At 32.9% G+C, this 12,787-nt stretch overlaps 1 protein-coding gene across 1 annotated transcript; it reads right to left on the reverse strand.

Moving 5' to 3' along the window:
• Positions 1-10,324: 10,324 nt before the first annotated feature.
• Positions 10,325-11,179, reverse strand: LOC113760140. The gene is made up of 2 exons (XM_027302711.1): positions 10,988-11,179; positions 10,325-10,876 (listed from the first exon to the last, which is right to left on the reverse strand). Exons 1-2 carry the CDS (start codon positions 11,177-11,179, stop codon positions 10,325-10,327), a joined length of 744 nt encoding a protein of 247 aa, XP_027158512.1.
• Positions 11,180-12,787: the final 1,608 nt, after the last annotated feature.

Here is a 12,787-nt window from a genome sequence, read left to right on the forward strand (position 1 = left end):
TACTCATTTAACCTCTTGTACAATCAACATAAACACATAAATAACTAAAAATACAAGGTTCATTATAAGCAGTGCCATCACTATGGAGTTGGACTGGACAACGTTGCCAATCTGCACTTGATCTTCTCTTTGCATGATTGAATGTGTTTCTGCTCTTTGGCTGCTCACATCACCATCTTCAGACCCTTCGAACCACTGAAAGAATGTCAACATAAAAATGTAAATAGCTATGAATAAGAGGTTCATTATAAGCAGCCATTTCACTATGGAGTTCGACTGCTCTACTTTGGCAAACTGCACTTGATTCTCCTTTTGCATGCTTGAACGTTGATCTATTCTTTGGCTACTAACTTCACCATCTTCGGGCCCTTCGAACCACTGAAAGAATTTGCAATTTGAGCAGCAGAAATAAAGCTTGTTTGGATTCCTCTTGCTCTCAGAAATTTTAATGCTTGCTTTCCTATGATAATGGCAATATCTGTTGCTTATTGAAAATGAAGTTGGAGAATTCCGTGATGAATCTACCAGGCTTGAAGAAGCCATCTGGATCTGTTTGTAGCTAGTTCAGCTTATACTTGTATGAGCACTTTTACAGAAACCTCAGCCACAAACCAGCTTCTAGCCAAATGCTTTCTGTTGCAACTCCAGTAAGCAATTATATAGAGTTCCAAGGCAAGACTGCTCTACTTTTTAACGTTACAAACAATTGCACAAAGAGCCGTTGGCATAAAGCAAAACAAAAATTTCTTGTAGTCATCCTTGCCTTAATCCAAAGTTTCACATACACCCCATCAAATTTCAAAGGAACTAGATGCTTTTGTACTATTCAACATAAACATTCTCACTAATGACAATCTTGAGGGCAGAGATGGAATTTCTTTATTTTCTCTCTCCTGATACATATTTTATACTCCTTGTCAACCTCAATTGGGTTGCATCTGATACTATCTACTTAGTTTTAAAGGAGGTAGATGGGAATTTCGAAACTTCAGGGGAGGTGATTAAGACTGTCAGAAACCTCAGGACCAATGGCTAGTGGAACACTTCAGCTACTAATGCTTATCGAAAGCTTTATGTAGACAATTAAAATCATAGTCCTTTTTACAAAAAATTAAAATTTTCAAATGCAAAAGCTCATAAATTAACAAGGGATAATTTCAGAAACCTCACTAGCCATTGGTGAAGAACTTCACGGGAATGCTCAATCAAGCAAATGATCAATTATAAGCTATAGATTTGTAAAACGTAATATGATGAATCACTACCAGTGGATGGCAAGAGATAGCAAGGAATCTAATCTCAAAATGTTAGTGTCTCAGTTGAGTGGAGGTAGGGTTTTCACAGCCCTGCGTCTAGAAATATTTTGGGGGTGTGTTCTTTTTCAAGAGGACGTGGTGCCGAATCGCAGACTGAGGTAGGCTTGTCCTTATGTGGACAATAACTTATCTCTGCAATCTCACACTCCCCTACTTTTTTTTTGACTTGTAGAAAGGATTTGATTTTTAGTGTATTGCTTTGAACATAGGTTGGACGTCCATCATTGTTGTCTTGTTTAGATGGATTTGGACTTCTTCAAGTATCAAGTGATCATGCAATGGTTAATATCTACTGTTGGAAGCTTTGAAGTTCCATAAAGCTGCCTGATAGTTATTATTTCAGATTCTTGTAGTACTTCTTTTGCTGAATGGAGCTCTTTAAACTTAACTTGGAATTTGTTCTTGCTAATTTCACATGGTCTGCCACAATGTGTGACAAGGCAACATTGTCTTGTGGGGCATGCCCTCTAGGAGGGCAACTCTCATGCCTTTATAGGGTTTAGAATTTTTCCTAAATATGTTCCTAAATGCAGGCAATTTTATCTCAGTGCAAGCTGCTAGGTGGTTGTTAGTCCCATTCATTAAAGCAGATGGCAGAGATGGCTTTTGATCAATTTAGGGTTGTGCTGATTGAGCCAAAAGACTCAATAACAATAACCGAAGAAAAAAGGACTGAGACTAATCAAGTTCACCCTCAGCAATCCAATGATGGATGCACTGCCAATGAAGAATTAACTTGTCAGGATATGATAAGTGGTACTGACACCCTGGATAAAGGCTACATGGAGCATGGGTATGATTAATGTCCCTGATTAGTACTTGTCTATGTTTTTAGTTGAATGCTAAGATTGATTTCATTTAAGAGGTGTTCACACTATCGTCGAAGGTGTCACATTAGAGCCCCTTGATGCAATGAAATATTTGATTGTCGTCATTGTCATAATGAGGCAAAGGTAGGTTGAGTCAAGTCCCAATTAGAACCTAATTCACTTTGTTTAATGTGCTATAATGGACCTGCTTTATTTGCAGCTGGTAATGATAAATAATAATTCAAGCTATTATTCTTTGTTTCAAATTTATATACAAAGTTGTGTCGTTGATTTTATACCTTTGTTAGAGTTAACAGTTGTAAGGGGTTCATTCTAGCTTTGGTCGTAGTTAAGATGTTAACAACCACTTCCTAATTGTTGTATTTAAAAGAAGAGGAGAGAGCATGTTATAGAAAGCAGCACGCAACTTGAAGGACACGATCCATTGTGGATCAAAATCTAGTGGATCGCATACTTGATAAAGTTATTGTTTATCATCTTCCTGTCATCCAGCTTGTTAATGTGTTATGTGATGTTGATATGCTAACCGCTCTTACCTACCAAAAAAAAATACTGACCAGTCCTAATATGCCAATTCTTGTATTGCAGAATGATCTCAAGGTTGACCAAAAGCTCAAGCATGATGTTCCTCGCCATCAAATTGAGAAGGCATGGATTGCTTAAGCTTTCTTTCCAAGTGTTTTATTTTATTGTCTTGCTGTTCCTTTAAAAATTTATTCACATAATTGCAAAAAAATTTTCATCCGGTGCAGATTATATGCTCACATTGTGGAACTGAACAAGACGTTCGTTGCTTATGCTACACTTCTCATTTTGCTTCTTAAAACAATCTATCTCTTTTTAACTTCAGTTTGCTGTTTTTGACTGTAGTCTTCATCTCTTCCCTTATTTTTGCTTTTATCGGTTTATTACCAAGTTCGTCAGGTTTGTATAAATTGTGGTGTGCGCATGGCTAGATATTATTGTGGAACTTGCAAGTTGTTTGATGATGATGCAAGTTTGAAGCTGTTTCCTTGTCTTTAGGCATACTAAATAAGCCTCTCTTTAGGTATACTAAATCTGAAATGGTATTGTGGTTGAGTTAGAGAAACTAAGGAAGTTTTTCTGGACAAATTCTAAGGGCCAATTTTGAGCAGATTAGGCAAAGGAAATCCATTTCATTTTATGCTTTCATATGTTTATTGACAATTCTTGATTGTCTTTAATTTGAAGGTTTAAACTGGAAGGGAGGAGTGTGTGTTTCAAGATGTGCAAAGATGAATTTGTATTGTAGTGCTTATCTTGTTAGATAAATGTATTTCTCAATAGTTGTGTTGTATATGTAGCAGAAGTAGGCTATAGTCATAAGCAACTCCTTACATGCAAAACATTCATGGCGAAAGGAAGCCACTAATTTACTTTTTAAATTTTATTATTATTATTATTATTACAAATTTTGTTTTGGACTTGGAATCAAATTGTTTAAACTTGACCTTTTCTTTCTCTCTTTTCGTCTTTGTCAAGGAACATATAGTATCGAAATATTCTCTTTGGCTATCCTCTTATGAAGTTTGTTCCTGTACAATTAGGTAAATAAGTGAATATTTACATTGGAGTATCTGTCTTGCTAAGTGGACATTAATAGGAGTAAGTTTCACACTTGCACAGAACTTTTAGATGGCATTCAAAATAATAACGTGTCCCTCTTTCGTGGATAAATCAAAAACTTCATGCACTAGATTTTGTCTAAGATAACCTTGAAAATTTGTGAGGGATCGATTGCAAGTGTATGAGTTTCTAAATGGTTGTTACTGTAAGGTAGAGAAATAAGTTGCATGCCATTTGTCTTCTTAGAAGAATGTGAGGGAAATGCATATGTTTCCTTGTAATTGAAATTCAATAGTAACAGGCAGTTCCAAATTTACATCTCTTAGTAAACACCAAAAGCACAATTTTTGTCTCACTTTTTCATACTTTTCAAGACAAATTTCTCTTCTAGTAAATCCTTCTCTACGGCATTAGAAGGAGTTTGTTCATTCTTCTTCTTAAATTCTTCTCCTCTCACTTTGAAATTTTATTGAAGGTAGTTCTATTGGGTTGTGGATGTTGGTTGCTTTTCCAAATTTGAAAGTGAATTGATTGGAAATAAAACCCGTTTTGACAATTTTAAGTCTTTGAAAATAAGAAAAAATGAGTTTGGGAGTCACAATTAACGAAAAGAAAGACAAAGGTTCCATTAACTCAAACCTAAGGCATATTTTCAATCTAATCTAACTTAATTGTGAAATTTAATCAAAATTAATCAAATCTAATCTTTAAACTTATTACATTTGGATGTTTTTATATAGATGCAAACTCAAACCTAAAGAAGATATTGAAATGGGCAAAATGTCCATTTAAGATTTAATTGGTACCAATCGCATTAATTATGAAATCCAAAATAATTTCTTGAAGGGTTCACGAGTATGCAAAAATGAGATTCAAAAAAAAGGAAATTAAGCTTTGTAAAGGGATGTTTCTATATGGATAGAAATCTAAATTTAAAGAAGATATTGATAGGGGTAAAATGTCCATTTAAAATTTAATTGGTACCAATCACATTAATTGCAAAATTCAAAATAATTCCTTAAAGGGGTCACGGATATGCAAAACAAGATTCAGAGAAAAGGAAATTAAACTTTATATAGATATAAGTGGTCAAAAAAAAAGAGAAAATGCAACATAATGGGTACGAAAAATAAAAACTCATAACACACTTTTCTTTCTTAAAGATGGTTAATAGGATGTTGAAACTAAAGAGCTATAATCACTTTTTTCCATATTCAAAGAGTGATTCTTCTAACCTAGACAAGCAAATGAACAAACTTATTTTCTAATTTTCTAAATGAAAAGCGAATCTAAATGATATGGCTTATGCATATAGGGATAAAAGGGATAATATAAGAGGAAATGTTATGCAAATGAGAAAAGTTGTCTAAAATAGGAAAAATGCATTTAAATACAATGAATGTCACACAAAAGATAAATCTAATGTATGGAGGATTTATGGGTCTAGTGTTGGACTAACTCATTTTTAAAAATTTTCACTCGCATTGCATTAACAAGGAATTGAACAAAGACCACTAGCATTAAACTAATATGGTGACGTTAAGCGTTTATAATAATAATAAAACAAGTAAAGTATGAATTAAAACAAGTAAACACATAACACATAAGTATAATATTTAGATGTAAAATCCTAATAAAAATGGATAAAATACATAAGCACATAAATACACCAAAACTTATCTATTACAGGCGGGGACCTAACTACAATCTAACAGAAAGGTATAATAAAATAAATCTATCTATCCTATCTATTACATTTAGAGACCTAACTACAATATAAAATAGGAAAATATAATAAAATAAATCCATCTATCATATCTATTACATTGGTCTATCTAATTACAATTTTTATAAATATAAAGAAAAATATTACCTATCTATTACATATTGGGTATTCAAATACTCTCAAACAATTACAAAAATATAAATTAAATAAACATAACAATGAATATGAATTTAAAATAAATAAATAAAAACACATAAAATATATAAACACATAGGAACACATAAGATCACATAATAAGAATTCAAAGGATAATAGGGGTATCTCCCTTTTGAAGTGGTGATTAAATGAGGTAAAATTGCCCTATTTATACTCAAAATTGATAAAAGGATTATGGCACCAATTTAATTAAAATTATTAAAAAACCTATACTAAATTCACATTATTATGTTAAAAATGTAAATAAACTTAAAATACTCAAAAATTATAATTTAAATGCATACAAGAGAAGTATAGTTAACAATTAAAGGAAGAGAACAATTATAATTGAGAAACTAAAAAACTATTACTGACTAAATTGCAAAAAATTAGAAAATTTTTGAGGTCAAAATATATTTTTTAAAATATTAAGGGCCAAAATAAATAAAATAAAGTTTAAGAGCCAAAATACAATTAAATCAAGGGCCCAAATGAAAGAAATCAAAAAATTTTGGGCCAAAATAAAATTACTCTAAACATTAAGGGCTAAATTGCAGAACTCGGCTTCTGGGCAAAATACAAAGAAACAAAATTAGGCCTATTGTAAAACAAAATAAACTACTATAGTATGAATGGAGATATTAGAGGAAAAGTAGAGCAATGGAGAATGATATTCTTGTATTCCAACAAAAAATACAAAGTCCTCCCAAAGGGTGTCAATGTACCTCTATATATAGGTACTATAAAATCAAAGGTACATAAATCCTATTAAACACCCACTACTATAAGAATATGAAGAAACTTATGAAACGGTTTCTCCACTATATGAATAGATTTATGGATTGTAACTTCTATACATAATGTAGCCATAAAACCATGAATTAATCCCCTTGGGAATACAAAGGGACATCCACAATTTTTGTTATTTCATAACACTCCCCCTTGGATGTCCATTACACAAAGAATATGCCTCATTAAAACCTTACAAGGGAAAAACCCAGTGGGACCAAAAACCCTAGTGAAGGAAAAAAGAGTACACTATTCTTGTGTAATAATTTCTCCCCCTGATGCAATCGTCATTTGAGATCTTTTAATCGTCGCATTCCAATATTCTTCACCAATTTCTTAAATGTCGCAGTTGGTAATGCCTTGGTAAATAAATCTGCCAGATTATTATCTGATCGGATTTGTTGCACATCAATTTCACCATTCTTTTGCAAATCATGAGTAAAAAAAAGTTTTGGTGAAATGTGTTTCGTCCTATTTCTTTTAATATATCCTCCTTTCAATTGAGCTATACAAGCTGCATTGTCTTCATATAATATAGTTGGAGGATTTTCTTTTTCAGAGGATAACCCACAACTTTTTCGGATATAGTGGGTCATTGATCTTAACCAAACACATTCTCGACTGGCTTCATGAATTGCTATTATTTCAGCATGATTCGATGAAGTGGCGGCTAGTGATTGCTTTGTAGATCGCCAAGAAATGGCTGTGCCTCCATATGTAAATAAATAACCAGTCTGAGATCTTGCTTTATGCGGGTCGGATAAATATCCAGCATCAGCATAACCAACCAATTCAAGTTTGGATTTATTTGAATAAAATAAACCAAGATCTATTGTTCCTTGGAGATAGCGAAAAATATGTTTAATACCATTCCAATATCGTCTTGTGGGCGAGGAACTAAATCTTGCTAATAAATTTACTGCAAATGATATATCAGGTCTTGTACAATTAGCAAGATACATTAGTGTACCAATTCCACTGAAATATGGTACTTCAGGACCAAGTATCTCTTCATTTTCTTCTCGTGGTCTAAAAGGATCCTTATTAGGATCCAATGATCTAACAACCATTGGGGTACTCAATGTATGTGCTTTATCCATATAAAATCGCTTTAATACCTTCCGGGTATAAGCAATTTGGTGGACAAAAATTCCACCTTTCAAATGCTCAATTTGTAAACCAAGGCAGAATTTTGTCTTTCCAAAATCTTTGATCTCAAATTCTTTTCTCAAATATTCAACACTATTTTGAATCTCTTCAGGAGTTCCAATTAAATTTAGATCATCAACATATACCGCAATTATTACAAAATTTGACCCTTTTTTCTTGATAAAAACATATGGACATATTGGATCATTGGTATAACATTCTTTGGTCAGACATTCATTGAGGCGATTATACCACATACGTCCAGATTGTTTGAACCCATACAGAGACCTTTGTAATTTAATAGAATAAATATTTTTAGGATTTGATTTGCATGTTTCAGGCATGTTGAATCCTTCGGGGATTCTCATATAAATATCATTTTCAAGATTCCCATATAAATATGCAGTAACGATGTCCATTAGACGCATATCTAATTTTTCATGTACTGCAAAACTCACAAGATATCTAAATGTGATAGCATCCACTACAGGTGAATACGTTTCATTATAATCAAATCCAGGCCTTTGTGAAAATTCTTGGGCTACAAGTCTTGCTTTATATCTCACAATTTCATTTTTTTCATTTCTTTTTCTCACAAATACCCATTTATATCCTACTGACTTTACACCTTCAGGTGTTTGGACTACAGGTCCAAAAACTTTTCTTTTAGCCAGCGAGTCCAATTCAGATTGGATCGCATCTTTCCATTTTGGCCAATCATTTCTATCTCGACATTCATCAACCGATCTAGGCTCATGATCCTCGTCCTCTGCCATAATATCAAGTGCTACATTATATGCGAAAATACTATCAATAATTATTTCTTTTCGGTTCCAACTTTTTCTTGAAGTGACAAAATTTATTGAATTTTCTATAATTTCATTCTCTTCAAGAATTGGCTCTTTAGGAGCGACCTCTTCAGGAGATTGAATTTTGTTACTAATTGTTGATTCATCTACTCCTCTTTTCTTTCGAGAATTTTTATCTTTGGAGCCAAGAGGTCTCCCACGTTTCAAGCGTGCTTTAGACTCATTAGCACTTGTAATTTGTCCTTCAGGGACATCAATTTTAATCGAAGCATTTTCAGCAGGAATATGTGATTTAGTAACTCTTCTGGAGTCATTAAATGCATCCGGTAATTGATTTGTAATTTTTTGCAAATGTATAATCCTTTGAACTTCTAATTCACATTCTTTAGTACGAGAATCAAGGAAATTCAATGATATTTTCCAAATGATTTCCTTTTTCGGTTGATTTTTATCTCCCCCTAATGTCGAAAAATATGATTCATCAAAATGACAATCTGCAAATCTCGCAGTAAATAAATCACCTGTCAATGGTTCCATATACTTAATGATTGAAGGTGATTCATATCCGACATATATCCCCAATCTTCTTTGGGGGCCCAATTTACTACGTTGGGACGGTATAATTGGGACATATACCGCACAACCAAATATTCGTAAATGAGAAATATTGGGCTCATAACCAAAAATTAATTGTAGGGGAGAATAAGTATGATAACTTGTTGGCCTAATTCTCACAAGTGTTGCTGCATGTAAAATGGCATGTCCCCAAGCAGATGAAGAAAGTTTAGACCTCATCAACAATGGTCTAGCAATTAATTGTAACCGTTTAATAAGTGATTCGGCTAGACCATTTTGTGTGTGAACATAAGCTACAGGATGTTCAACAGTTATTCCAATGGACATACAATAATCGTCAAAAGTATGTGACGAATATTCACCAGCATTATCTACACGAATTTTCTTTATTGGATAATCTGAAAATTGTGCTCGCAATTTAATTATTTGAGCAAGCAATCTCGCAAACGCTAGGTTGCGAGTAGATAATAAACATACATGTGACCATCTAGTTGATGCATCAATTAGCACCATAAAATATCGAAATGGTCCACATGGTGAATCTACAGGTCCACATATATCACCATGAATTCGTTCTAGAAATGTAGGAGATTCAGTCCCAACTTTAACTTGTGATGGTCTAATAATTAATTTTCCTTGAGAACAAGCAACACAAGAGAATTCATTGGCTTTTAATACTTTTTTATTTTTCAATGAATGGCCATGTGAATTCTCAATTATTCGTCTCATCATTATGGATTCAGGATGTCCGAGACGATCATGCCAAACCATAAAATCATTGGGATGAGTAGACTTTTGGTCTACTAGGTGATGAATTTCAATTGCACTAATTTGTGCATAATATAAGTTAGAAGAAAAAGAAGATAATTTTTCTAATACGCATTTCTGCTTAGAAATGATACTTGTGATTAATAAAAATTCACCATTTGTCTCAGTTATTGTCTCGATATGATATCAATTTTCGCGGATATCTTTAAAACTCAATAAGTTTCTCCGAGACTTGGGAGAGAATAGTGCATTATTTACAATAATTTTAGTCCCTTCAGGGAGAAATATAGTGGCTCTTCCAGAGCTTTCAATCAATTTTGCACTACCACTAATGGTATTAACGTTTGTCTCTCCCATTTTCAAATAAGAAAAATATTTTTTATTTTTCAATATGGTGTGCGTAGTAGCACTATCAATGAGACAAATATCATCATCACCATTATTTAATTCCAAATATTTGACATCCATTTCTTTCTCAGGAAGAAAATTTCAAACAAAAATAAATATTAATAAAGATGCGAAAATAAATATTCAATGGAAAGAAAATTACATGAAAGATATGAAGCATCATAAAAATATCTAAATAATCATAGGGTATTTGTTGACATCTTCAGAATGCTCAAAAAAATCAGCAACATCGAGGTGTGTCATATCAGCATCATCACCATCATCATAATCATTCTTTTGATCAATGAAATTTGTCTCAACACCTTTGTCTTTCCTTTTCAATGATGCTTGATAGAGGTCAACAAGATGCTCAGCCGTACGACAGGTATGGGACCAATGACCTTCCATACCACACCGGTAACATTTTTCTTCATAAACTTTCTTTTCTCCATTTTTCTGATCGTAGTTATTTTCCCTCTTTTGGGAAATATTTTGTTGTTTGCCACGGTTAAAATTTTCACGGGGCACAAATTTACTACGATCACGTCCACGGCCACCTCTACGGCCACGTCCACGACCTCGACCAGAATTTTGAAATTGGGTCGCATTCGCTTCAGGGAATGGACTTGCACCAGTTGGTCGGGACTCATGATTTTTCAGCAATAATTCATTGTTTTGTTCAATCAAGAGAAGACATGCAATAAATTCAGAATATTTTTTAAATCCCTTCTCTCGATATTGCTGCTACAGGAGCATGTTAGAGACATGAAAAGTAGAAAATATTTTCTCTAACATATCTTCATCAGTGACTTTTTCGCCACATAATGATAATTGAGAAGTGATTCTGAACATGACTGAATTATATTCGTTGACAAATTTAAAATCTTGCAGCCGTAAGTGAAGCCAATCATATCGGGCTTTTGGAAGAACGACCAACTTCAGGTGGTCGAATCTTTCTTTCAAATCTCGCCAAAGGACAAGAGGATCTTTAACAGTAAGATACTCTATTTTTAATCTTTCATCTAAATGATGACGAAGGAAAATCATAGCTTAGGCACTGTCTTGGTTTGAGGATTCATTTTTTTCCACAATAGTATTACCAAGACTCATTGCCTCAAGATGGATTTCAACATCCAATACCCATGATAAATAATTTTTTCCAGAAATATCAAGAGGTACGAACTCTTGTTTTGTAAGATTAGCCATAAGAAATTAAAATAAGTTTTTGACTTAGAAATTTACCTCAAAAGTCACTTAAAGAGATACGGGCAAAATTTCGACAAAATCTTGTGCTTCACTTTTGTTCAAAGTAGCGCCTCCGTTTTCACCGTTTGCTCAAAAGTAGAGACTCGTGCTGATAACGTATTGTAAAACAAAATAAACTACTATAGTATGAATAAAGATATTAGAGGAAAAGTAGAGCAATGGAGAATGATATTCTTGTATTCCAACAAAAAATACAAAGTCCTCTCAAAGGGTGTCAATGTACCTCTATATATAGGTACTATAAGATCAAAGGTACATAAATCCTATTAAATACCCACTACTACAAGAATATGAAGAAACTTATGAAACGGTTTCTCCACTACATGAATAGATTTATGGATTGTAACTTCTATACATAATGTAGCCATAAAATCATGAATTAATCCCCTTGGGAATACAAAGGAACATCCACATTTTTTGTTATTTCATAACAGAGCCATCATTTTTTTAGTACTTGAGCCGGACTACTCTAGTTCAAAAGAAAAATGCAAACCATTTCATTAAAAAGAAAAAACATATCCAATTGAAATTTAAACAAACTTAAATATAATGAAAAATTGGACTTAACTCCAAAATCCAGTCACAAGCCCACTAAAAAACAAAACACAATCAGAAATAAATTCCAACCCAAATTTCTATTTTTCTTTGCTTTTTTTCTCTTGGTTTTCTTTTTTTTCCTTCTTCTTCTTCCCATCTTCTATATGACTAAATTTATCGCCGGCGACCTCTCCGATCACAAAAATTCATCAAAATACACCTCCTACTCGATTTTTCACGTAGAATCCTTTTCTGAGTTCAGTTTTTACAAATAATGAATGAAAAGAGCTCGAAATATGAATTTACAGCTCGGTTTTATTTTTTAAAAGTCACCTAAATCAACACTAAAATTTACACCAAAACAACCCTTATGAATTTTAGAGTGCAACTATTACCTCAGTTTGACAAAAAAAAAACAACAAAATGATACATTGAAAGCTAAACAGCCCCAAATAAAAAATCCATTTCATTGACTTTTAGACTTAGGAAAAAATTCAAAAAAATAATTATCCAACATTTTCTATGCCATGAATTAGTTATAATCATCTATTTTAACAAAGCATATACACAAAATGCACCTAGTTAATTCAATTTTTTATTTTGGAATTTTGTCAAACACTTAACATGTATACACAGAAACCATTTGCCTTTCCTTAATCTTGTTTTATGACTTGACCAATATCCCAACAGCATAACAACAACTAAAAATGAGAAAAATCAAGAGAAAATTAAGCAACAAAACATGCATTTAATATGATTAAAAAGCTGGAAAATACCTCAATGAAAGGGGTAGTCCCTTGGCCAAAATTTTTGATGACATACCAAGTTTCAATCATCTAACCGTTTGCTCCT

This window comes from Coffea eugenioides, chromosome 2 (assembly GCF_003713205.1).
Source record: "Coffea eugenioides isolate CCC68of chromosome 2, Ceug_1.0, whole genome shotgun sequence".
In the NCBI taxonomy this organism is placed as follows: Eukaryota; Viridiplantae; Streptophyta; class Magnoliopsida; order Gentianales; family Rubiaceae; genus Coffea; species Coffea eugenioides.

Bases quoted from the DNA above. Each gene is read 5' to 3' on its own strand.
- LOC113760140 (XM_027302711.1), bottom strand. From the start codon at position 11,179: ATGATTTTCCTTCGTCATCATTTAGATGAAAGATTAAAAATAGAGTAT. The intron at 10,877-10,987 runs GTCATGTTCAGA...ATGCTCCTGTAG, and splicing joins TTGTCAACGAATATAATTCA to CAGCAATATCGAGAGAAGGG.